The sequence below is a fragment of the Ylistrum balloti genome, unplaced genomic scaffold (assembly GCF_031769215.1).
Source record: "Ylistrum balloti isolate Yb309-2 unplaced genomic scaffold, AGI_CSIRO_Ybal_v1 Utg369646, whole genome shotgun sequence".
NCBI classification, from domain to species: domain Eukaryota; kingdom Metazoa; phylum Mollusca; class Bivalvia; order Pectinida; family Pectinidae; genus Ylistrum; species Ylistrum balloti.
The window spans coordinates 2,203,552-2,231,170 of NW_026781904.1; the positions used below are offsets into that span (position 1 = coordinate 2,203,552).

The 27,619-nt window shown below is 35.4% G+C and overlaps 2 protein-coding genes across 2 annotated transcripts; one reads left to right on the forward strand and one right to left on the reverse strand.

Moving 5' to 3' along the window:
- Positions 1-4: 4 nt before the first annotated feature.
- Positions 5-13,765, forward strand: LOC132555719 (centromere protein I-like). Its single transcript, XM_060220084.1, has 18 exons — positions 5-101; positions 1,493-1,630; positions 2,640-2,758; positions 3,034-3,141; positions 5,488-5,583; positions 6,741-6,830; positions 7,192-7,326; positions 7,802-7,969; positions 8,754-8,874; positions 9,266-9,354; positions 9,754-9,871; positions 10,150-10,214; positions 10,724-10,854; positions 11,516-11,669; positions 11,879-12,009; positions 12,375-12,648; positions 12,868-12,909; positions 13,583-13,765. Exons 1-18 carry the CDS (start codon positions 5-7, stop codon positions 13,763-13,765), a joined length of 2,259 nt encoding a protein of 752 aa, XP_060076067.1.
- Positions 13,766-21,810: 8,045 nt separating this feature from the next.
- Positions 21,811-26,943, reverse strand: LOC132555340 (monocarboxylate transporter 12-B-like). Its single transcript, XM_060219693.1, has 7 exons — positions 26,880-26,943; positions 26,252-26,395; positions 24,187-24,333; positions 23,350-23,817; positions 22,880-23,268; positions 22,250-22,466; positions 21,811-21,956 (listed from the first exon to the last, which is right to left on the reverse strand). Exons 1-7 carry the CDS (start codon positions 26,941-26,943, stop codon positions 21,811-21,813), a joined length of 1,575 nt encoding a protein of 524 aa, XP_060075676.1.
- Between the last annotated feature and the right edge of the window lie 676 nt (positions 26,944-27,619).

Here is a 27,619-nt window from a genome sequence, read left to right on the forward strand (position 1 = left end):
CAAAATGGACAGCGCGAAAAATAAACAGAAGAAGACATCAAGCAGAAAAAGACGAAGTTCATCCAATGGTCTTGACAGTGCTGTCCATTATTTCAAAAATGGTAAAAGTTTTCGTTATTGTTGTACAATGCATGATAAAACTAAGATCCGCTAACTTTTAAATTGATACCATTGACGGTTTCGACACCGTGATAGGTGATTTTTACGTGACAGTTGGCCTATAATTCATTTAAATTACTGTAGTGTCCAGATATTGAAATAAGCACGCGAATCGGACATTTTATATGTGAAATGAAAATAATTTTGCTTATATATATAACAGCAGGAATCATTCTTCTTCACATTTTTCAAACCTTTTATTATTTCCCTTGGAATAAGCTGACAAGACATGAATTGAGATATTTTCAAAGTTTTAAGATTAAAATGGCAGGGATAAATTCCTACCAGCGAAAAAGTAAGGTAAAAAAGTATTTGAAATTCTAACGGGAAATTAAGAAATATGTATGCTGAAATGTATATATAAAAGACTGATGTTATCACATTCACAAGACCTCGGTTAAATTAAAATCATACATCATACATGTGTATGTACACAAGGGAAATAAGGTAATTTTAGCACTATGAAAGAAGAACTATTCTTAGAAAAAATGTGTTTCGTGAAGATCCCTACTCTTGAAGCTGTAGGAATCTGAATGATTCTGACACTGTCAACTTTACATAACAGTTAAGAGTCGATGAACATCATTTATCTACTCCAGACCAACATAAAAACGGTTGACAGAATGTCAAAATAATTCAGACTAGGAGTTTTCAGTTCTCAGGAAACACTGATCAGGATAGCATGCAGTGTTTCCTCCTGCATGATGTTCAAGTACATTTAGTTACCAACTACTACAAGGAGACAGCTGACAGCCTAAGACAGGATTGTTTTTTAGGTTTTATTGCCCTTTAAACCGCCAAACCAATGTTATTTATTCCAGTCTATCACGCCAAATTGACTGACTGCATGATTATCCATTAAACAGAGAAATCCTATTTTCTGATCAGCGTGTTGGCCATTGTTTGAATGTCCTAATGTTAACTACATGACTGTACTTATACATATTTGCTAGTTATACTTAAGATTTTTTTTCATGACTCTGATAATCTCACAAGGTTTTTTTTTTGTGGTTCAGATACAACTATATCTAGGTTTAACCGTTTCCCAATCTACATGTACAAGCTATCTTTAATTCACTGGAATTGAAATTTAGAGAAATCTTTTCATGAGTATCCCTGGAATTAGGAATCTTTACTTAGAATTCTCTGGGTTTTTTTTATTTTGATTTAATTGCTGTTGTACATATGCTTTTTTTTTTTTTTTTTTTAACAAAAAATCATGTATCAAAAAAGTTACAAGTGTATTATTTGGATAGGCCTGCTACAGGCATTAATGTCATCTCTATTGTGTTATTTTTGTCATTTTAACCTCAGTTGATTTCATATTCTACAGTTAAAGAACGTGTCAAGACTAAAAACAACATCCACCTACAGATGTCGCTGGAGCTCTTGGAGGAGACATCCAAGACCAAAGGTTTGCCTGCGGAGTACATGACAGATCTTGTTGATGCTGCAGCCAATGGCTATCTTAGTAAGATATGTCAATGCATTCTCAAGTCATAAAATATCTATGTATTTGTATCATCTAACTGATCACCCACTACTGACCCCATCCAGTTCTGCTACACTCCTCCCTCAATTTTAGTCTTCGCCCCCGAAGACATCATATCTAACAACCCAGGTTCGGGTATCCTCTTATTCAGCATTAACCTACTGCTTGAAACAAAGTTTGGTCACAGCACCAAATGTAACAGGAGCTGAAAACTGCATTTCCAGACCGGGGTTTGAACCCGGGACCATCCAAACTCTTACACATATGTTCTATTTAATGAGCTAACTGGTCGCCAACAATCGACCCCTTCCAGTTCTGCTACAGACTTAACATGCCAAATATTTAGAATCCGAAACTTTTGGCTAATATCTGTTGTCAGTAAGTCATCTGTTTTTAATTTCAATAGTATCTTCAAAAGGAATAATTTGATTTTAGATATCAAGATCTATTAATTTAATCTTTCCATGGTAACCCACACAACTTCACTCATTTAAACCCTTTAAATTAAATACATTTGACTTTTTTATAACTTCTCTATCTGTGATTTCAATTTTAAAGAGTTTCAGAGTTGAAAAATGTTTACAAGTGCACTGTTCTGACTGTTTTTGCTCATGCAATAGCAATGATGAGATTAGAAAGAAAAAGATATGGAAGTGTTGCACATCAGTTAGTTTCTCCATTTTGAAAAATGTCATTTAATTATTTTTAACTTGTTTCTTCAAAATAGTAAGTGTTGAAAGACACCTTACATCACTTTGTGATTGAATTAATGACAGTGTATTGACATTTGGTATCAGGGTTCCTTGTTCCTTTAGGGGGATGAACTTTCCCTTTCCAGAATTGAACTAAAGTTGTTGTTTTTTCATGGAGTCAAACTATATAATTTCAATTTTGAAACATTTTTGAGGTGAGCTTTGTTGTTTGGCAATAGCTCTTGATTAAGATATGTATCAGACAAAGTTTTGAGAATTATTATTTGATTTTTCAGGTGAGACTATAAGTGTTCGACTGATTCGTTCACTGACTCCTTCCACAGTGGTACCAGAACAGGCTGTGATAAATGCTATTTCACATATGTGTACCAACAAACCATCCATTAAGATTCAGGTGAGCACCTTTAAATTCTCTGTATCTTTTAAGTTTCTGAAGAACAAACCATTGACATTTAATGATTTTATGATCATGTATTGTTGTATTTGACTTTAAATAAGACTGAATGTTTTTAAATATTTTTAACACTAGTTTATTTAAAGTCAAAATGATTTGAATTATGAATGATAAAACTTATTTTGATTTATCTCTGAACTTTACAATATAAACATGATTCATACATGTTTTAATTAATATTTGCTTGTGTTTGACATCTATTTAAACATTTGTAGACATTTTTCCTGCGATGGATTTTAGTGGTGTATGACTACATTGATAAGAAAGAAAACCTGCACAAGCTGTATGGTATAATTTTCTACTTCCTAGAAAACCAGACAATGGTATGTGGATTACTGATGTGTTTGGCTGTATGAGTAGCTGGAAGGTTTATGTATGTCTTGTTATCACTGAGTTACAGAACACAGATATTTTGGTTATAGACGTGATCTTTTTCTATGTGACTGTTGTTAAAAGATATCGATTAAAATTTTGAAAACAATAATAGGAAAATAAAACAAGAATTACTGGAATGTTATATTCTGTTTCCTAGATGACTAAATAGATGTGTAGTGTACCATACATTGACGGAACATTTGAGTATTGATTGATTGCAATAGAAAACGAATAGTTACACAACCAATTCCAGTACTCGAAACATTACCAGTTCAAAGTTCTGTGGTCTTCTCATCAGCTGAAATTACATCTCATACGTTTCTGTCAATTACTGTTTATCTATGAAATAATAATAATAATAGATTGATTAGTGTTGAGACACAAAAATGTTACAATCATAATGTGAGTGATACTGATGTGTGTATTATACCCCCATATGAGAGTTCTGTAGGTGTATTCGACCCTCTGTATGAGTACTGTGGGTGTATTTCACCCTCTGTATGAGAGTATTATAAGTTTACTTGTACCTCTGTATGAAAGTAATGTAGGTGTACTCGTACATTTATAGGATAGTACTGTAAGTGAGTACCCATACTTCTGTATGAGAGTACTGTATTTGTATTTGACCCTCCATATGAGAATCTCTATGAGAGTTCTGTAGTTGTATTTGTACCTCCATATGAGAATATCTATGAGAGTACTGTATTTGTATTTGACCCTCCATATGAGAATATCTATGAGAGTATTGTAGTTGTATTTGTACCTCCATATGAGAATATCTATGAGAGTACTGTAGTTGTATTTGTACCTCCATATGAGAATCTCTATGAGAGTACTGTATTTGTATTTGACCCTCCATATGAGAATATCTATGAGAGTATTGTAGTTGTATTTGTACCTCCATATGAGAATATCTATGAGAGTACTGTAGTTGTATTTGTACCTCCATATGAGAATCTCTATGAGAGTACTGTATTTGTATTTGACCCTCCATATGAGAATATCTATGAGAGTATTGTAGTTGTATATGTACCTCCATATGAGAATCTCTATGAGAGTACACTAGTTGTATGTGTACCTCCATATGAGAATCTCTATGAGAGTACTGTAGTTGTATTTGTACCTCCATATGAGAATATCTATGAGAGTACTGTAGTTGTATTTGTACCTCCATATGAGAATATCTATGAGAGTACTGTAGTTGTATTTGTACCTCCATATGAGAATCTCTATGAGAGTACTGTAGTTGTATTTGTACCTCCATATGAGAATCTCTATGAGAGTACTGTATTTGTATTTGTACCTCCATATGAGAATCTCTATGAGAATACTGTAGTTGTATTTGTACCTCCATATGAGAATATCTATGAGAGTACTGTAGTTGTATATGTACCTCCATATGAGAATCTCTATGAGAGTACTGTATTTGTACCTCCATATGAGAATCTCTATGAGAGTTCTGTAGTTGTATTTGTACCTCCATATGAGAATCTCTATGAGATTACTGTATTTGTAACTCCATATGAGAATCTCTATGAGAGTACTGTATTTGTATATGTACCTCCATATGAGAATCTCTATGAGAATACTGTATTTGTACATATGAGAATATCTATGAGAGTATTGTAGTTGTATTTGTACCTCCATATGAGAATCTCTATGAGAATACTGTAGTTGTATGTGTACCTCCATATGAGAATCTCTATGAGAGTTCTGTAGTTGTATTTGTACCTCCATATGAGAATCTCTATGAGAGTACTGTAGTTGTATTTGTACCTCCATATGAGAATCTCTATGAGAGTTCTGTAGTTGTATTTATACCTCCATATGAGAATCTCTATGAGAGTACTGTAGTTGTATTTGTACCTCTGTATGAGAATCTCTAGGAGAGTTCTGTAGTTGTATTTGTACCTCCGTATGAGAATATCTATGAGAGTTCTGTAGTTGTATTTGTACCTCCATATGAGAATCTCTATGAGAGTACTGTTGTTGTATTTGTACCTCCGTATGAGAATCTCTATGAGAGTACTGTATTTGTATTTGTACCTCTGTATGAGAATCTCTATGAGAGTACTGTATTTGTATTTGTACCTCCATATGAGAATATCTATGAGAGTACTGTAGTTGTATTTGTATATCCATGTAAGATTACTGTTGGTGAACTTAACACAGATTGACTTTATTTGGTAGTACTGAATCTATCACCTTTTTCCACCTCATATTGACTGAGTATTAGGTCCCTCACCCTTTTACAGTGTTAGTTGTTATTCTGGTATATACTCTGTACTTTGTAGATGCCGTATGTTTGTCACCTTCTTTACCTGTTAACACAAAAAGAAGATGTTCGACTGTTTCGAGTACGTCGTCTTCTTATGATTCAGAACAAAATGGTAAGTGCATATCTGACAGAAAATAGTATGACAAAAGTAATAGTGCCAATTTTACTTCAGAGAACAAAACATAAAACGTGCTATTTTCTAAAAAAAAAAAAAAAGAAAGAAAGAAAAATAAGAAATATCATTAGCAATTTTGTAGAAAGCATTACTGTTGTTCCATTTTTTGCTCATTGCTCATCTTTCCTAAATTGGTCTGAAATATGCTTGGGTGAAGGGAAATCAGTTTGGTATAAATGGTGGGTCTCTGTCCCTTGGGGCCAGATTGGAGGGGCCTAACAAGGAAAATCTCACCCTGAAGTAAATTTAGTTCATTTTCATATCATTGCTGTACACCATCAACAATTCATTTGAATTTTTTTGGTGCTTTGAAACAGTTGTGATCCCACTGAATGTTGTCATAAACAGTTGGTAATCATAGGTGAAAGTTCTCTATATGGTCTGAGGCAAGCATTTACTGCTTTCCCTTGCCATTTTAAACTATAAAACAGCACAGCTATACAGATACACCTGTACCACTAGAGACCACAGCCATACATGACAGGACCTCTAGTATAATAATGTGATATTTGATTTATCAAATTTATTCTTTGTTGCTTTGTCTGTTCATACATCTGTCCTTTTAGTGAATGGAGCATAGTTTTTCCCACAGTTAAGCAAGGATAATGAAACTTGTTGTGTACATTGGTCATACTATGGGGATGTGTAGTGTACCAAATTCAGGGCCCACAACTCCTTAATTAAAGAGTTATTGCTTTTGTTAAAATTCCATGTCCAGAGGACAACTGTGCTTGCATTTACACTAGGATAATTAAACTTGGTGTATACATTAATCATACTAAGACGATGTGCAGTGCACCAAATTCAAGGTCTGCAACCCCTTGACTACAAAGTCATTGTCATTTATTAAAAATTTCATGTGCAGAGCATAATTTTGCTTGCATCAGAATTAGGGAAATGAAACTTGATGTAATTATTGATCCTACTAAGAGGATGTGCAGTGCACCAAATGCATGCCATCACTTAATTACTTTGTCCTTTCTTAAAAGTTTGTTTCTGAGGCAGAACTTTGCTTGAATTTACACTAGGATAATGAAATGTGATATGTACACATACATTGTTATACATTTATTCTATTCTATTTATTTGTGTAGGGAGCACAACCATACTTGACTGGACTTCTGGCAATCTACCAACTCTACTACCCAAACATGATGTCTGTTGTGATGCCCAAGAGGTCTCGAGTTGGTATACTTTTTGTACCATGTTATGATCAATTGTCGTATTGGTAATGTGTTGTGATTTCTATTTTATTTTTGACAACATAAATCTGTCGACCCCTACAAATCAGTTATAGGGACAAGTCTAAGTATTTGATGTCACCTGATCAGAAAACTTATTTCAATTCCTTTTTAGAATAGAAAATATTAATTAACCTTTTCTGAATCTGACAACTGAACAGTATTGAAGGGAATTGGATTTTTTTATGATCCTATGCATACACTGTTGACCTTTTCAGATACAGATCCATTGCTGTTGTCTGTTGGAAGCTGATTGTAATTTAACAAATCTTGCCATTAAGTCTGATGTTTTATGGCATTGCAGCTTTTCTTTCCCTCACGAGACAAACAGTGGGAGATGTTGATAAGAAAGGTCCAGGAGAATAACGAACCAGTCCATTGTGAATCCAGTCTGGCCCTTAGTCACCTCAAGTCTATTGAGAACAGCAGACAAACACCCGTAAGTTATCTAGTTACCTCAAGTCTATAGAGAATAACAGACAAACACCTGTTAGTTATCTAGTTACCTCAAGTCTATAGAGAATAACAGACAAACACCCGTAAGTTATCTAGTTACCTCAAGTCTATAGAGACTAGACGACTAACACCCGTAAGTTATCTAGTTACCTCAAGTTTATAGAGAATAACAGACACCTGTTAGTTATCTAGTTATCTCAAGTCTATAGAGAATAACAGACAAACACCTGTTAGTTATCTAGTTACCTCAAGTCTATAGAGAATAACAGACAAACACCTGTTAGTTATCTAGTTACCTCAAGTCTATAGAGAATAACAGACAAACACCTGTTAGTTATCTAGTCACCTCAAGTCATTAGTGAATAACAGACAAACACTTTAAGTTTTTTGGTTACTACAAGTCTAGAGTCTAGCCCTCTTTATAGAAACTTGAACACTTTGTTTATTTGTACAATTAGAGAACCAAGAGGCGTAAAACAGACCCTGTACCTACAATCCACTCAGACACGTCAAGGGAAACAAACGTACCAAAAGAGGAGATACTAACAGCAATGGAACAGACCAAGGTTCCCTTTGTGCAGATTACTGACTTCAAGTGTATTCTGGAAAATGTTGATCGCATAGAGGTAATATTTGCTCTCAGTTTGTATCATTTGTTTATCAGTCAGATGGCTAGGTACAGTGGAACTTCTCTAGACCAACCATGCATGGGACATGAATATTAAGCCAGATTAGGGAGGGTTTGACGTAGCACCAATAGGATGGTCAGCATGTCCAAAAGTTTTACCAACTGATATATTTGATGGATATGTGTTTTGTTGATCAATATAAACACTTATCTTCTAGAATAACACTCGATTAGTTTTTCCATTTTGTATGTGTTAAAGTAACATCATTTACTGACACACAATGTGAAACTGCGGCTTTCTAACTCCTCATCAGTACTCATTTCACATACATTCCATATGGTTTAAATCTGTCATTGGAGATAACTATACATGATATTTACTATTATCCTTCCATTCAGGGTATGTACATGTATTGTATACAATGTCAGGCATACATGAGGGGAGAGGTAGGGGGCTGGGGGGGGGGGGGGGTTGCAGAATGCTTACAACTGTCACTACAGGTGTCAATATCACGGTATGCTGGTCAGAAGTCAAGTCTTGATCATTTAGGTAAGGCCAGTTTTCAGAAGTGATTTTCCGTATATTTCAATCATTTCAGACACAAATTCGGTTTGTTATTCAGAAGTGATTGGTATCGGGAAGGTTTTTATTACTATAATAAAGAGGACGTCATTCCATACATCTCCACTTGGTGTCATTTCAAGGGGTAATCAGTTTTGAGAAGGTTCGCTTCGGAGAAGTTGCACTGCATTAAGGCCCCTTATTGTTTCTTTATTGTCAGTTTCCAAGTCAGATAGGATCAGTCCTGAGGAGCCAGCTTGGTCAACATATGATGTCATACACTCGGGACCAAACAGCCACTACACGATTCTCCTACTGGTTACAGGCCACTCTCACAAATGGTAGACTGTTTTTACTTGTTACATATATATAGTGGTGGTTGTCTTTCATATGTCAAACCAATTTTTACATTTTGATTGATATTGTTGCAACCCTTTTCAAATATATTGCAAACTTATTTTTTCACTTGAACACTTGTTATAGAGAGAAAAAAAAGCACTGGTATAGTTTCGATAAATTTATTTTATATTGAAGGCTGCTCTTAGTGCCTTGATAGGTCAGTAACAGGTGAAATGCTTAGGTACATGCATACACCAATATCTGATTCTCTTCTGTGGAAATACTCTAAGTATGATTATTTATGTTTCTGAAAAATTACTAGACCACCTTCCTGATCAAACTTACAGATTTTGCCATGTGGCTTTCAGGTTATATGTACTTATTGTGTTACAGAAATTCTAGATAACAGCTGGAATGTTGGTGACACAGAAATCACAAAAGCCTTACTGGTCAAACTGATAGATTTCACAGACTTCCTTCAAGTAAAGCTTTTTTCTTGTTTCTTGGCTGAGACATTTTCTTAAATTGAATGTAACAATAATATTTTGGAAATTTCAATCATAATTCTATTTAGAGTTGTCTTTACTGTTTAGTTTACACTAGGAAATGTTTACCACAGTTTTACATGGTCATTCACATCTCCCATACTATATGTTAATACATCTAATATCTTTCTGTCTGAAGGACTTAGTGGGGAAATCACCATCTTATAATGTCTAACATATTGTGTTAAGTATATGTGTGTCTTATGAAATACTTCAGAAGCAAATTCTACTATTTAGCAAGAAAAAAACCTTATACATGAGATACAAATATATATTTCTGGAATTGTCCAAACATGCAAACAGGATGAGAGATTCATGAGCAGTTACTGTTGACAGGAAGGCCTTCCCGCTGTAGATCACTTTCTGTCAAGATTCCTTAGTACATGGAATGGTCTGGACTTCCGATCAGAAATCCTCCAGCTTGTAGCCAGGTGTCGGATTTGTACATTTGGAGGTAAGTTTGTGTAGAGGCGTCATCTTGTCACATTTGGAGGTGAGTTTGTGTAGAGGCGTCATCTTGTCACATTTGGTAAATACATCATTATGTATTTTTTTGCACTGTGTCTGGTTTCTTACAGAGACAGTGGTTTGGAAATTGTTAGACAGTGTGCAAAAAAAAAATGCTCTTTAAGAATTGTTGAACTAAACCCAATAGAATAGGATTGTCATTTCTTATAAAAAATTAAACCTTTGTTACCATTATCATTATTAAATTTTTTATTTTTTCCTCAGAATTAAACGATAATATACTTGAACCTTTGAGAAAGCTGTTCTGCTGTTCTTCAGTGTATTTTAAGGTGAGTTATTATATACACTCCCAATACTGCACCTGTAAACTGCTGTAGCATGTCAAGTGTAACATTGAAATGATATTAAGTTTATCCTGATTAAAAGACACAAGTCAACAAATGTAGAGTGAAGATGTCAGAAATCTTACTACAAAAAGTGTGTTCTTTACTACTTAGTGAAATATTGATATTGTGATATAATTTGGATTTAGATGAGTGATGCAGGCCTTCTGGGCCTCTTGGCTTTATATGAAAACTTTCACAGTCCTATTTAAGTTTTCATCATAGAGGTAAAACCACTTGTTGTATCTGCTGAATTTTATCCTTAAACAGAACCTCACACCATTAACTGCTGATACCTTGTGCTATATGTTGACAAGTCAATATAGAAATAAACAGGTACTGTAGATTTACCATAAGAGAATGAGCATGCTACTTTGATAAAGATCTTACTGTATTACATAGCTCTCCAACAGTGTTTACAAGTCATACTTAATATTGTGAATATGTTGTTTCAGTGTCAAGTTGTTCATTGTCTAACACTGCTGGTACGAAACTTTGCGGCCAATGAATGGCCTAGATACATGGACTGGGTACAGAAAAAACAGGAACATGCTAAGTCTGGCAAGGAAGGAGAGCCATCTTGTCAGTAAGTTTTCTCTGTTATCTTTGATAGTTATAGTTTTCAGATATTACGTTACTGGCAAGGAAATCAGCTGATTTTTGCTCATTTTGTGTTTTAGCAATTTATTTTCCTGTTCACAAAAAGAAAAAAGTATATTATATCCCATCTGGACCATTTTCGTGTGATTTTTTGTACACCACACATTTGGGGTTCATTTTATGAAAAGCTGAAAGAGTTGAAATAGTTGACCCCACGAAATATTTGCTGGTGAATATTTAATAAGTCATGTCTGTCAGAAAATACAGGTTAGACTATGGCTTACTGGTAAAATTTCTCCACTGTATGTGATATTATCTTAGGCAAGGTGTTAAACAATGCTGTCATTTTGATCATGAGGTAAGGATACTCTCTCTACTAGGTAATCTTTTTATCAGCAACTATGTCAGATCATACATAGATACCTACTACAATTCTCAGCATATAGTTTTACTATGGAGTAAAATGACACACAAGTTTAAAACATGAATATATGTTTATTTCTAAATTTTGATATTGCAATGCTTCACAATCCTTGCTTTTTCGTTCTGACCTGATCAACCCTCTCTAGATTTAACAGCTACTTTAACCATACCTTACTTGATACATGAATGATGTGTTACATAAAGGTTTATGTTTCTGTTGCCAGCTACATGCTGTTCCAGGAGGACCGTGAAGAATGTGACCCACAGAGAACTATTACAGATCTGATAGACTATGTAACTCAGCTGTGTGTTACAGGTCTTAGACTTGACGATAATCATAACCTCCTTCTATTCTGTGCACTCAACTTCTTTGAGGAGGTTTGTACGTCATGGCAGACATCAATTTGCAATAAAAAGTGAATTTTCCCATCAATAGAAAGCATTTGTAGGATTTAATGTCTTCAAAGCACAATATTAGATAAACATTATCAAATTGTCGAGGAAACATATTTGAATTATGACACATTTATGTAAAACAAAAAATCAATTTTGTAGAAATAAAACCTATGCTATATCTTTTGTTGCAGGTGTCCTGCCTGGAGACAAACTACCATTTGCCATTTGTCCACCTAAGCCCACTCATGTCCTCAGCCCTAGTGGTGCTCTTCACATGTTTAAATGGCATGGGAATATCCAGTTTCTGTTCAATATTGTGCAAGTAGGTCTCTTACCTTTATTGATTAGATGAATTAGATGATAGATTTCTTCTTCATCTCGTTAATCAATGGTTCTGACTTATGTCAAATTTTTTCAGTTATGGGTTAAAGCAATGTTGTAGGTATATGAATTATAAACATGTGTCATTATACCTGGCAATATAGATTTTATTTATCATAAATATTTTGATATTCCAGTGGCACCTATAGGTTATTCTTACTTCATTATTATTTAACTATTGTAATTACTAAATAAATTCTAAACTACATTCAACATGCAATTTATTTTAGTTTTTTTTTCTTTTTGAGATTTGATGTTTTGTGGTCCTGTATTTTAACATTGTAAGATTAAATCCTTTGTCAACAGCTACAGAAAATCAGTGACATCAGTGAAGGAACGCCGGATTGCTGGAGAGCTGTTTGAGACTGACACGATCAGTTGTGTGCCCCAACTGAATGCCCTCATCCTGGATACCGGGGATGCCCTTTGGAAAGGCAACGTGTCCAACATGAACAGGAGCAGCAAATATTTTGATTTTGACCCAAGAGACATTCACCCGTCACTTCCTGTGGTGGATAACAAATTTGTATTGTACATGCACCCCGGCCTGATGGGCTTCACACTACGCTTTCTCACCCAGGTGTGACACCTTTATCAGAAATGTAGCTTCTTAGTGTGTTACAAGTGGATCATTTATAAACAGTCTTAGCCTAAATAACTATTAAGATTTAATGACTTTATTCAGTATTCTAGACATCCTAAATTAGAACAACTAAAAAGTGTCAATTGGAGATAAAAAGTTGATATGTTTTTTTAATGTGCGCTTTTGTTTGAAAGGATTTTAAATATTTTGTTTCAGACCCAATCAGAGGAAAATCTAGGTCACCCAAAGGGAATTAAGGTTGGTGATACATGTGCATAAGTCTAGAAAACAAAGATGTTTGTTCACACGTTATTGTTTAGAATATTTCAAAGATTGTGATGAAGCTGCTGATTATTATACAGTTTAGGAATACGTAGATAAATGATCAGACTTTCCAGTGGAAAATTTGGATGCTTTGGTAACTGTGCTTATAGCATGCCTGTCATGATGTGTGCTATCAAGTTTGAGCTTTGGGACACTTTCTCCTAGAATATGGATTCGAGACGCTTTGGCAATGGAGTATATTATCTGTTGGATGAATTGATTCCGAACCAACGGCACATAGATTTCCATTGTTGGTTTTCCTCCAACATTCAATACAGCATTTGTTCCCTTAGCGACATCGTAATAAAAACTCCACATAACTTTTGTTGATAAACGACTTCAAATAAACGTTCATGTTCATTTTTAATTTCATAAAGAATGTCAAACACTATTTACTGATATCAGATTACTGTGGGGCAACCTTGTAGTTGAAAATTGATTTTTGAACATAGAATGCATATACATTTTTAAGTTAAAATGGATAATTGATTTATGTACACATACTTTGTTTTGTAACATTGTTTCATTGCTAGGATTTTAGTGCTTCATTTACTAGAGAATTGGGTTTAACTGTATCGGTTATAACACTGTTGCTTTGTTGTTACAGCTTGTCAAGAGAGTATACCTGGAGTTCCTTGACAGAGAGAATATGTATGGACCAAAGGACTTTGTCACAACTTTCATTACACCTAAACGTCAGTCCTCCAACACCACACAACAGCCAAGCATGGTCCAAAGTGTCACTTTGGGCACCAAAGCTACTAGTACAGATGGTGTAGTTGTCAGCTGATGTGGCAGGACAGCTGATTCAGATGGTCTTATGATCAGTTGACCAGACTGGACACTTAACATAGGCTGACTATGTTGATACTAAGAGTCGATTGCAGGAGATGTAGAATGTGATAAGTTACAGATCTAAAATTAAGATGGAAGAAAAATTAAAGAATTTGTTGGTTTATTGAGGGAAAATAAAGCCAAATTTGAATGTTATTCAAACATTTATGTGCTGTTATTTAACAACACAATCAAGAATTGTTCTTTAAGATTTCCTCATGATTGATGTCATTAATTACTGGTACAATTATACTTCCTTTTGATTACTCAGAAGACTTTGAACTTCCTGTTTCATCATGACAAGAAATCATTGTTAAGTATATAGACATTTCTAGGTGGACTGTTACAGTCAGTTGTAAACAGAGAAAAACCTTAAAGAGCCAGACCAACTCCTCGACCGATATTATTTTATATGAAAAAAAATTATGATTTTCTATTTTTCTTGGGTATCAAAAGTTCTGACTAACCCTGTAATACCGCAATTTTAAAGTAAATCATTATCAATCTAACGTAATGAATAGTTTTAAAAAAGAATTCGAAACGACTCAGTGCTAATTCGTAATTATACGGGAAGTCCTGCCCTCTGACGCATGGACAAAGAACTGTTAATAAATCTGCCGTATTCCAACATGGCAGAAAGTGTGCAAGGGAAGCGGGGAAGAAAACGTGTTTTGACGGACTCTGAGGCGAAAAGAAGGAAGATGGCGACTGGTTCATTTTCTGTATTGTCTCTGTTTGGCTCTCTCCTGTGGTATCACTCTAAAATCATATTCATAAATACTCTTATCATTGAATATTCGCTTTATATAGGTTTATTTCGCGATGTTCTATATGTTCGTTACCGTATCGTAGCCCCCATTTGAGGGCTTCTTTGCAATTAATCATAGTTTTTTCGCGTAATCTGCACGTTTTTGTTTCATATCTAAGCACTGGAAGATGTTATCAATACTTACAGATGATTCCATACAGGATATATAGAGTATTGATTGCATTTATCGGTAAAATGTCACATGGACGTACTACTCACCTCTTCCTCCATTTTTGTTTTGGTTCTGACCGCGTCTGAATGTATCACGTGACTTTTCCTCATCAATATTCATATCCTGGTGTTGATTAATGAGACTAAATCCGGCACAGATATCTTCGGTACCCTTTCAATTTAAAGTTCGAAACTTTATACAAGTCTTTATTTATATATTATCTATTAGTGTACAACAACATTTCCAGTCAATAAAATAATAAAAAATATCTTCAACGGAGTGGGTCTGGCTCTTTAAGAAATATATGCATATTTTACAAATATTCATCAATCACATAGATATAATTGATAACAGCTGCTGACGTTACTTATGTTCTTCTATTTGTTTTTCGGTTTTTTATGATTTGAAACATTGACTGTAAATGTTTATAGATTTGTCAAACATTCACTATCATTTGTTTGCTACTGTGCAATATGTTGATGTTATTCTAACAAATAAAAAACGACCTAGTTGGTCAGTCAACTTTTATATCAGGCTTCTTTCCCCCTATTTCGCTTTCTCAATATATGTACCAAATTAGTAAAGTTCAAAGAGATTGACATTGGAATGTCAGTCAAGGCCATATTTTTGTCGTGGACTTAACATTAGTAGACAAAGGTAGATTTTGTAAAGGTATATAGGTTTATATATTTATACACTTTCATAACCAAATCAACATTGTTGTATATTTTTTTAGTGCCTGATTAAAAGTAGTAACTAGTGCAACTAGTTGTAAGAGTTTAAGCTCATCTGGTGCAGAGAAACAATGAACTTGAGCCACATCGCTGCATCCAGCATCCATCAATTTTCATCTTAATAGTCACTTCCATAAACAACCTGGTTGATTTTGACAAAATTTGGTCTGAAGCATCTTTGTGGGAAGAGGAACAAATTTAGTATAAAAGGGAATATTTTGAAATCCTACCCCTCCTGAAAGAATTTTTTGATTTTGCCGAAATTTCTTCTGTGAGATCCTTAGGTGAAGAGAAAGCAATTTTATCATAAATATGGGTCGGGGGAAGGGGGTGTTGGGTCTGGGGTGGAAAGGGATGGGGCTCAATAAGGGATAAATAAAATACTATTAAAAAATCCTTCTTCTGTATGCCTAGCTTCTGACCCAGTTAAGTCTGAAGTACTTTTAGGTGAACAGGTAAAGATTTTATATAAACAATGGGTCTTGGTCTCCCGTGGTGGGCCAAATTGAGGAAATAGAGTCAATCCTTTTAAAATCCTTCTTCAGTAGGAATGCTTGGATTTTGTTCCAATTTGGTGTATAATATTCTTTGGTGAATCAACTTTGTATTCAGATTTCCATTTTAACACAAGGCCGTGGCTCAATAGGGAAATTATTAGGTCATCTCAGATGAAGTATCATTATAGCTTATTGTGATCGCTAGGATTATCATCCTTAAACGCATTAACATATTTTTTGTCGGCGCCCACTTATTTAGGGCAAATATAAAGGGTATGTTATATCTCTCCACTTAATGTCTTGTCACGTGCAGATATGCATCAAACGCCGTCGATGGTGATTTAAACTACTGGAATGAATCTTGCTTCGTCGTTCTTCTTCATCTTGTTACATTTGATTGCAAAGCTTCCGATTTTGTCAAAATCATAAGACAGAAAATTGAGAGAAGAAATCAATTTCTGTTGCATTGATTATACATATGAATAAATTTAGTTTAATCCGAAAGACGTAGACGTGATATATGTCGGGAGCTTTAAATCTGAGTTAGGATGTTTGACAGGATAACGTAGGGAATAAATGATAGCCCACAAGTCAGTAAGAGATTACTCTCAACACAGTATCTAAGAGTATTATGTAGGTCTTATTTAATGGTGCCTTTTGAAGCTAGTTTATTGGGATTTAGCGTCTGATTTTACTCCCAGATGAGTGTCTGTCTTTCTGAAATTCGACAATTTAACGATTTTTGACGACATCTGACGACATATTTAGGCCATGACATGTAGTGAATTAAATTCCAAACTAAAGGAAAAAAATTATCTGTTGATTCTGTCTACTCCCACAGGAAATCGAGTGGTTAATTGACAATAATCAGTTTCCCGAAATTGGGTCGATTCGCCAGGCCGATTGAGTTACAAACCTTGTTATGAATGAGTGCAGGCAGACGAGGCTAGTACGTATCATTCTTATAACACTACAAGTAGAGGAATGTGCGAGAGCTCGAGAGCCTTGAAAAGACACAAAAATCAGTCTTTATACTGCGATGTAGGGACTTAAAAACAACACTGTCAAGTCTCAATATAAGATGCCCGATAAATGCCATCAATGCTCTAATGATCATTAGTAAAGTGCAGAACGATCTAAAGAGGGAAAGAACGTGCGTTATTAGCGACAAAATAGATACATAAATAATGCGAGAAAACACTTTCTACCGCCAAGATGACCGAGCGATTATCACGTGACACTCGAGGATATATATAATAACGCATGAAGCGCATAGATAAAAGAACATCAAACACGAACATAGAACATCATTTGACAGATGGCTGATAGGGAATTCTAAAACTAACAGCATAATGACAGTTGGAGATTTGAATAAAAACATGCTATATAAGTGGGTTATCGAAAACAGCTTACTGATTGCGACAAACACTGAAGGTTTGAATTATGACATCGTCCAGTGCAAATTTGGTTGATGTTTATATTGTAGCCACAGAACAGGAGATTGATTTGAGTTAGGCCGAGGCTGAACAACTGAATTCCCAAATGAAGGGTGTCGTTACGAAATTGCCAGTAAACAACATATCAAAGGAAGCACGCATTGCACTGAAACAAGCAAGGATATGCTCTATCATGATTTTAGGATGGAACAGATGGAAGCAACTGTCGTTATGAACACTTCCTAATATGACAACAAAGTCGTAGCTCGAAAGTAACAAAACACGAAAACTCGAAAACAACCCTACCTCTATCCAAAAGTCCAAAATGCGCCTGTATGCTATCAGCAAGAAAATCACAACAAAGACAACATAGACACCTGTATCCCACTGTAGAGCTCACTCCTAGTCAATTGAATTAATTTCAATTAGGTTTTTTATCAACATAAGTCATTGGGTACCTTACGGCCATGGACATCCCAGTCTCTTCGATTGCGGCCAATGTATTCATGGAACTCTTGGAGAAAGAGGTTCTAGCCACAACCTCCTTAGAATGCAAGTTTAGTGTTAAAATGTGAGAAAGAAACCGAAAGCACTATGCGACACCCTTATAGTAAAGAGAGATAACGGTACTATCAAATTATTGGTCTACGGAAATAAAGACGGAGGCGGACAAATACCTCGTTGGCCTATCAAAAACCATTCAAAGGATTTATAATGGTGATTAGATTAATTCTACATCGTGGATGTCATCGATGAAGCAGAAGACGTTCACTCTTAAGGAACACCTGGTCTTTTTCTCCTTGTACTTTTTTCAGGAGTCTTTGTGTAAATGTTTATTTCTTTTCTTACATCGTACCACTCCACTGATATACGACTTAAAACTAACACCTCGTAGACTAACCATTGCATATCCTGCTAAAAGTTATTGTTACATGGGTAAATGTTTTCTTTAAAAAATCTTATTCCATATTTTTTTACACGAATGGAATGTGCGACAGAAAATATTTCCATTTACCAAAATTTGTCACCATGACATCGATTACATTGACTTTCCTCTATTTGCAGCGATAACAACTCAGGAAGGGGGCAGGATCAGCCTTTTGATTATCTGGAATACCCATATAAACGGGAATCATTTCCATCTGATTGAGAAATGCTCCGAAAAGAGGCGTTACTTCCGCGTCTCCGGATATCAAATATAATTACAATTGAAGCACTAATACATAACGTTTCCGGAATCATTCATTATATATAATTGCTTGGCGTTGACCTTAAACTAAAACGAAACATTTGGAAGAAATTAGCAGGTATCGAATCTCTGTTCTAGAATAGAAACCGCTGCAAAATTCCGTGAAACTATTTCCTTGCGGATCTGTCTTGCAAACCTAACCGTGATGCTGCATCCTACCCTCTACACCATGCTAATCATTGCACTGTCATAAACATGGCCTTTAAATTGTCGAAGAAACTCTATGATGAAAATTCCTTTTTCTATCCAAAAGGATTTGTAGGTATGACGAATGATCCTGTAATAATGATATCACCAACATCATTTATCAAGAATGATAAAGAATGTACGATAAATAAGGTAATGATATTATGATATTTATTTAAAAAATCTTTTTAGTATTGGTAACAGATATCATTATCGTTTTTTCCTAAATGGATGATAATCACGACTTGCCTATTCCATAGTTCAATCTCACAAAAGATTCAATATGGACACCATTGCAGCAATTAAGAAACACATGATATTGCTACATACAGAAATGATCCGTTTTGAAATTCGGTTTTGGTTTTACATTGTTAAGCACCCTATCACATCTTTGGAAATTTGTGAACGACCGTCCGATGTATGCCACTTGAGTGCAAGTGTTTGGATGTATGCGACTTGAATGCCTTGTGATGGTATGGAATTGGTGTTGACTTTATTAATCAATTGTTGATATTTTTCTGTACAGACTATTGTATTGAATCAAAACATGACGTTATGCTCAATCAGCAAATGATCACATTGGAATTTAGCTTCTAGACCACATTTACTTATACACGATATGTTAAATACAGTTAAAAGGAGAGCCGTTTGGATTTATTACATGGATTAAGTTTACTTTCTTTCATACGGACCATTCATATTAGATTTTCCCTATATTCACACAGGGTAATTCATATGCAAACTTTTAACACGGAATAATTAGTATTGAAAGTATTCACACGGGATAATTGATAATAAAACTCATAGTTCGATAAATGTGAAGAGTACTAGAATACTTTCCAGATTATAGAATGTGTAATTTTTATCGAAAGAGCAACTTATCATTTTATTTAACGGCTTGGATAGGAACCTGGTTACTCTCAAATAGCCCCTTATCTTGTTTTGTACATGTCCAGCGTCATCAGAGAGCCGAATTTGTTTTTATGCATTGTGCGCCTGTATGGCAATAGCGACTTCCGTGAACGGTATCTTTGACACATTATTTTGCAGTATTCATATTTCTCTTTGTGTTGGAATACAATGTCAAGAGGTAGTGTTAAGCAGTCGTCGAATCGGCCATGATACTAACGGCACACCTGGATTCCGCGATTACGTTTGATGAATGTGAACGGTTCCTTTTTAGATATTGATTTGAAATATGGTGTGTTGGTGATGTTGTTGCCATCTTTTTATTTCGTGGTTGCTTTCTTGTAGCGATGTTGATCTGTTCTTTACAACACCGACAAAGAATCACAACAGATTGTCTAGAACTGTTTGTGTCTTCCTCGGTAGTGGTGAGCGATGGTGTTGGTTTACTTCACCACTTGCAGAGACCTACCTGTATCTACAGCATGTGTAATAAATCTCTGTAGTGGTGTGTGGATTTTAATGTACATATACTTTCATACTACACTACGTCTACAGTTAAACAATACACTTTTGCCAACTTAAAATAATATCTTTGCATAAGTAAGTCAGAGCATTGCAAACAATTCAGTCATCCAACGGTCACCAGTCATATACACTAGAAAGAAAATGACGTTCCGTTATCCCTAGAGACTCACATACGTAAGTTAGTTTCTTTTAGTGACATTAGAAACAAAATATGCTCCACAGTAAGTCACACGGTAAAGAAACTCAGCTGTTGCACCGTATCACAAAAGCTCATAGATGTATTATTTCAATTGTGAAAGGATAGTAGCTACTAACTTCCTCGACTAAATTTTGACTTTTCTTACAACAACTTAGGATTTTTCTCATTAGGTCTCAAAATTTAGGCGCGTAACATCATTGGTGAGCCCTAGATAGAAAAAACAGCTAAAGTAAACTTCAACGTAATGTGAATTTTATAGACAGGCAATTATATTTATGGTGAAACAGTCATGCCGCGCTGGCTTGTAATGTAATTTCTACAATACGACTTCGCCTGTTGAATTATCTGTTGTCAACAGTGTATGATTTGTAAGAGTCAAGTACATCAGATATATATATAAGATATCTTCTCCGCTTTCCGGGTATGTTTTATTACTAATGTTTCCGTTTTTGGTTTTTTGGTCTACATCTAGATCGGTCTATAATCCAAGCAGGTGTATATTCATAACGTGACCTATCACAGCCATATCATGAGGGACTACTTAATGTTGGAATAATTAATTCATCGTTGAGATACCGTCCCCACTACGTGTCAATGTTAATACTATGAATTGACCAAGTGCAAGTAAACAACATCTTCTAATGCTGTTCGCTTTGTATCTTTCGTTCAATGACCTAAAACCATGCTGCAAGTTCCTGTAAGCCCGTTATCACATGCTAAGGTGCATGTATTACGCTATCATAAAAACGTGTGATAAAGATAAAAAGGATAGCATCCTTGACAAGGCAGATCGTCCATGACCACTCTTCTCATATTATCGTGACTTATCTAATATATTACCGTTTAACTGTTTCGAGGACATGCAAGCTTCCTGTTACCCAAACTTTGTACACCTCACATAATCACAACAGATTATTTTCATAATGCAAATATATACAGATCATCTTTTCATTGAACATATAACATTATTGTCAATCGCACTTTTTATAGACATTATAAAGCATTGCTCTGATCAGGTCCTTTTTGTATTTTAATAGCAGTCAAACGACATGAAGACAATGGGCATTTACCATATCTTAGTATAGCTTTCAGTCCTACTCGCCGAGAGCTGAGAAAAAAATCAGTTGACGGACGTAAGCGAGTAGTTAAATATTACCTATCGTATGGGAACTCCTCATTGCAGATTGGCGGGAATGTGTTCCGCCTAAATTAGGCCTACTGCATTTATTGGAGAATGTGTCATACATTTTCTTGTATATGATGTCACTTTCTTACATATCTTTCAATTATGTATTCTCTTCATCGTCTTCGTCACGAGACCGCTTTCTTTTCAAGATGAAAAATATAATAAGAAGTCCGACAGCTGCAAATGACGTTGCTCCCATCAAATGAAAAGATAAGTGAAAAGTGTTGTTGATGTCACGAAAATATCCTGAAACATAAATATTTAGCAAACATTGTATTATTTCAAAGAATGAACATATTCTTTGTATATGCATTAAAACGGAAACATTCGGCATTTTGTAATATTTCTTGTAGTTGGTATATATTCAATAGATATTATTTTATCCTACTGATTGTGATATAAGGATATTCGCGCTGCAAAGAACCATTTGATATGCTTCTTTAATGTCCAATGTATGTGCGCGAAATGATTAATACTTTTCACAGTTATTCCATATCATGTATGTTAAAATACTAATTTTCTAACTGTCTTATTCTTACCCAAAACTGGTACAGCGAATCCTTCAAACAGACGAACCCACAGAATGAATATAGCCATAGCACTAGGATACCGATCTCTACCCACAATGTCTATCATCATCGGCGGGAATAAGGCGATAATCATACCAGCTGTGGAACCTAATATAGTGACAAACACCAGCAGGCGTAGAAATGAGGTGTAGTAAACGGTAAACTGCAGAACCACACCAACAACAATCTTAAAGGAAACAAACAAAATAATCGTGAAATTAGTGATCGTCTGAATTCTTTCGAGTAATGACACGGTGCGAAATGCTCTTGGCATTCTTCCAAACAATAAATTGATTTAATTATGGGGCATGTGCACTTTCTGGATTTGACATTTCTTTCTATCACTTTGGATTTGTCTCAATCGCCTAAGTCTTTAGGCTCTTGGCATCATTGACGGGTCCAAAATGGACGAACCGTTTTTAGGAGGCATTTTTATTTTAGCTCATTTTAATTTAGCACTCTCAGTTTGTAGTAAACTATGCTATTCACCTGTGTGTCCTTCATATAAGACTTGCTGTATCAATCATTGAACTTTACAATAAAACACAAAAATACAAATCAAATCAATACTGTCAGCATCAATTTTACTAGATTCCTCACCTGCGAGAGAACAACAATCTGTTCTGCAGTGATCCACTTTTGATCAGAGAGGAACCCAGCTACAATGCGTCCCACGAAATCTGATACACAATATAGGGAGACGATGATAGCAATACGTTGGTCTTCAATGCCAATATCTCTGGCATATGTCGGAATATAGATGTGGGCGCACATCGTTGCTACGTTTCCCATGCAATAGATTAAGAGAAATAGTAGAAAATGAACGTTTTTCAGCAATGAGCAATCGATCTTATTTTTGCATTTAACGAAGCATCCCTCTCCGATTTCGCATTGTTTTTCTTCATGACCATCATTCCTATCAAACTGATCAACCGATAGTGTAGAATCCGCATATCCGTTAATGGGATTTGAAACAACACCTGAATGAGCTGTATCATTGGAATCGTGTTTGTGTGATATTTTGCAGATTACAGGAGATTCAGCTTTTTCTTTCAGTGTAATAAATGGACATGATTGATCAGTATTTGACTCTTCAAGTTTCTCTTCCATAGCACTATCAACGGCTTCATTGGAGTCATTCGTTTGTGTATTGTCGGCGTTTGCAGACTGTTTTGCTGCTTCTTCTCTTGCTAGAAATGGATGCGAAGGGTCATTATTTTCCTCGTCGGGTTTCGCTGTCGTAGCACTGTTATTATCCACACTGCCAAACGATGATTTCTGTGGACTACGATCCGTGTAGAATGTAGTCGGACGAAGTAAGGCTGCAGCCACCAGAGAATTAAATATTATACCAGAAGTGATTATAAGTCCTCCACGCAATCCATATTCATCAAATACATAACGGTATAATGGTGGCATTATCACTCCACCAAAGGAATTTCCGGATAGAAAAACAGCATTCGCGATACCTTTTTTCTTGTCAAAATAATCACCAATTAGGATGTATATCGGTGGAATTTTGAACGCTGCTCCCATACCTTAAACAAATCAAGGCATAATATTCTATTTCATACATCTTTATATTGATTTTTCTAATGTTTTCTCACATTCACAACTCTTCTAGCCACAGCTCTGATGTTTGGCAAAATGCGAATGTTACTTTTGATGTTGCATCAAATTTTTAATCAGTTGTAACCAAGCATTAAAAAGACACATGAAATGCATAATTAATGGATGTCATGCTGCAGTGTCAAGATAAGACATTTCAGTGTGATATCACTATCAAAACGACTGTCAGTAGTTGCATCATCCGTAGACACCTTCATGAGATTTTGGCTATATACTACTCCGACCATTTCAAGTTACCATTTATTGACTTCATTTATAAAAGATGCAGCATATCTTACCAATGAGGATACTCTGTGATACTAGTAGATATTCCAGCCCGGTAGCAAAGCTGCTGATGCCATATCCGAGAGCACTGAGCGTTATTCCGAGAAAAACTGATATCCTAATGCTTAGTCTTTTAAAACCAGTTAATAAGACTGAAGCGGCTGTAAAAAAGCAAATGTCATAATTATTTTTCATGAAGCTTTTTCTATTATCATTATTTCTTTCTCACTCAAACGTCACACAAGCCATCCATTGAAACAAGATTACTAATTTAATGCTAATATTTTACTGATAACAAAACCATTTGCCATGTATGACCACAGAAAGCGGATCTTGGAAATATGTTTTCTTAAATGGCAAAGGCAATCTCGAGTTTATAATATAACCAATTTTCTGACCTGTCTCAAGAAATCAACCATCGACAGTTTGGCAGATTTGCTAAAATTCCAGTATGAAATGGACATTTACTTCAGTAATGTCGCAACAAACGGGCTAATCTTATGGCTGACCACTCTTTGTTCTGATTATCATCCTTAAGTGCATAAAATACTTTTAGTCGGCGCCTAATTGTTAAGGGCAAACGTAAAGGTTATGTTATAGCGCCGTTCCACTTAGTAGTCATGTGTATGTATGCCGCCCGATGGTATTTATACTTCTGCTGAATTGGATCTTACTTCGTTGCCTTTCTTTACCTTTGTACATTTGATTGCAATTCTTCCGATTTTGTCAAGATCACAAAACAGAAAAAAAGTTTAAAAAAAAAACCCACAAAAACAAACACTCTCCCCTCCAACCCCCCCCCCCAACCCCCCCCCCCCCCCCCCCAAAAAAAAAAAAAAAAAAAAAATTTAAAAATTTGTTAAAGTATCAATTTGAAAGATGTGAGATGTGAAGCAATCCTTGAAATATGTCGGGAGCTTTAAATTGTTTGACAGTATACTGCAGGGAATAAAAATGATACACCAGCAAGTCTTCAAAGGATCACTCTTAACATTACATTGATGTTGAATCACGCCTATGTCAAGTCGTGGTGGTTTAGGAGCTAATTTATTTATATTCAGCGCCTGATTTCGTTGCCAGACGAGTGTCCAACTAACACATAACTGACATAGCATGAATCACATACCAAATTAAGGCAAAGAATATATCTACATATTCTGAATTCTCTCCGCAAGATATCTCGAAACGGTTAAGTAGGTCGTTTCGCTAGGCCGGTTGAGTTTCGTACCTTGTTATAAATAGGAGTGTATTGATAGACGAGGCTGGTACCTATAACTCTTATAGCATAAACAGCAGAAGAATGCGTGAGAGGTCAAGAGTCTTGAGAAGAAGCTAGCGAGACATAGAAATCGCCAGCTGGGATGTAGGGACTTCCAATTATCACCTTCAAGCCTCAATATTAGGTGCCCCATTAAGACTATCAATGCCCGAAAGATTATTAATAAAGTGCAGAAAGGGAAAGAATACGCGTTATTAGCTACAAAATAGACACATTAAAAAGTGGAAAGAACAACTTGCCGTCAAGATGACCGAGCGGTTATCCAGTGACGCATAGAGGAAAGAACATCCAATACGAACATAGTACACCATTTGACGAAGTGGAAATGTCAGAGGGAGAATTCTAAGGATAACAGCACAATGACAGATTGCGTTTGGAAGGAAATCATGCTAAACAAATGGGTAATTAACATTAACAGCTTTATGATTGCAACAAAACACTACTAGCTAAGGATTCGAATTATGTCATCGTCCCGTGGAGTTGATGATTTTATTGTAGCCACAGAGTTAGGCCAATCAATGAAAATCACAAGTGATGGGTGTCTTAAAATACACGAAATTGCTAGCAAACAAGATATCAAAGAACGAACACATCATCTCCGGATTTTACACATAATAATAATTGAAGCACTAGTGCCTGGCTTTTCCGCAATCATTCATTACAAATATTCGCCTGGTGTTGACCTCAGATTAGAACGAGACATTTTAGAATACTTTAGCAAGCATCGAATCTCTGTTCTAGAAAATTTACTGTAAACTTCTACAAAACTATTTCCTTGTGGTCCTGTCTTCAGAACCTACCTGTAATGCTGAAAACTACATTCCACACCGTGTTAATCATTGCAGTCATAAACACTGTGCCTTTGAATTGTCGAAGAAATTCTATGAAGAAAATTCCGAAAGATTTTTCTGTCCCTATATTGATTGTAGATATGACGAACGATCCTGTAATGATGAAAACACCAACAGCATTAATCAAGAACGTTAAAAGGGTGTACGATAAATAAGGTAATGATATCTTTAATTTCATTTATATATATTTTAAAATTTAGTGTTCACTATTGATACCCGATCTCGTTAGCGTTTCTTCTAAATGGATGGTAATCGATAGTGAAAACTCTTCCGACTTTGTAGAGTAAGTGTTGCTACTTTTTTCTGTATTTACATTTGCATGGAATCAAGGCAAATGAGGTATGTTCAATTCCTAATTGGAATTTGGCCCCGAGACCAGATTTACTTAACATACAAAATATACACGGTATGCGGTAGCAGTATGGATGTGCTACTTGTGCATATCAGGAGAGTTAGGATAGTATAAATCTTGATAATACAATGGCTGCCCAGACAATGTATTCATATTACTTAGGTGTGACACTATACACTATTAGGACACCTATTTCGTCCAAAAATCGTTTTTTTTTTCACTTACCAACCATCACCATCCACGCCCATCCTCTATCCACCGGGATCCTAGCGTCTCGGTCGCCAGTCATTATATGCTACTGAAAACAACCCAAAGACGAACAATGAAATCTTAAAACATCTGGATCGGTTTTCGATTTTATTTATGTACCATTTCCACATCATAAACATAAGCTAAATACATATAACAAAATATTAACCAGTTACATAGAGTTTGATTCAGAAAACACACGTAAGAACACATGTAGGTGTGAAATGAAAGTATATATAGATTATAAAAAGATGTTTCGTATGCCGTAACATAACGTATACTGGCGAGGTCGGCTGTTATCAGTTATACACACTTTATGTCCCATTTCTGTGGTGTCCACTTGTGACCAGACATTTTTATGAATAATTCTATTCCCTTGTCATGCTATGTTATTATATCTTGAGAAACTGTTTAGAGTTTATGGAAAACAAAATATAATTACAAAATGATGTGTGGATTTGCACTTACTTACCCCGTTTGTAATGTTAGTTAGTTATCTGTGCGCCATGTAAGTGCACTGTGAATGGAAATGACCTTGCATGTATAAACTTACAACCTGTTAGTGTTATACTAAGCGCTTCAAATCACCCAAGCCACCGCACCGCTGTGAACTATACTGAAACGTATTTACATCCAAATCAAATATATGGCGATCGAAATCATAAAAATGATATCATTTCTGGTTGACAACATTTTCGTCGGGTTTGGAGGTAAGA

Excerpts from the sequence above, each read along its gene's own strand:
- LOC132555719 (XM_060220084.1), top strand. The coding sequence starts at position 5 with ATGGACAGCGCGAAAAATAAACAGAAGAAGACATCAAGCAGAAAAAGA. Across the intron at positions 1,631-2,639 it reads TGCAGCCAATGGCTATCTTA|GTGAGACTATAAGTGTTCGA; the intron begins GTAAGATATGTC and ends TTGATTTTTCAG. Across the intron at positions 7,327-7,801 it reads AGAACAGCAGACAAACACCC|AGAACCAAGAGGCGTAAAAC; the intron begins GTAAGTTATCTA and ends TTGTACAATTAG.
- LOC132555340 (XM_060219693.1), bottom strand. The coding sequence starts at position 26,943 with ATGACTGGCGACCGAGACGCTAGGATCCCGGTGGATAGAGGATGGGCG. Across the intron at positions 24,334-26,251 it reads TGTAGTTTTCAGCATTACAG|CCGCTTCAGTCTTATTAACT; the intron begins GTAGGTTCTGAA and ends GCTTTTTTACAG. Across the intron at positions 23,269-23,349 it reads GTCAAATACTGATCAATCAT|CTCATTCAGGTGTTGTTTCA; the intron begins GTCCATTTATTA and ends CCAATGATACAG.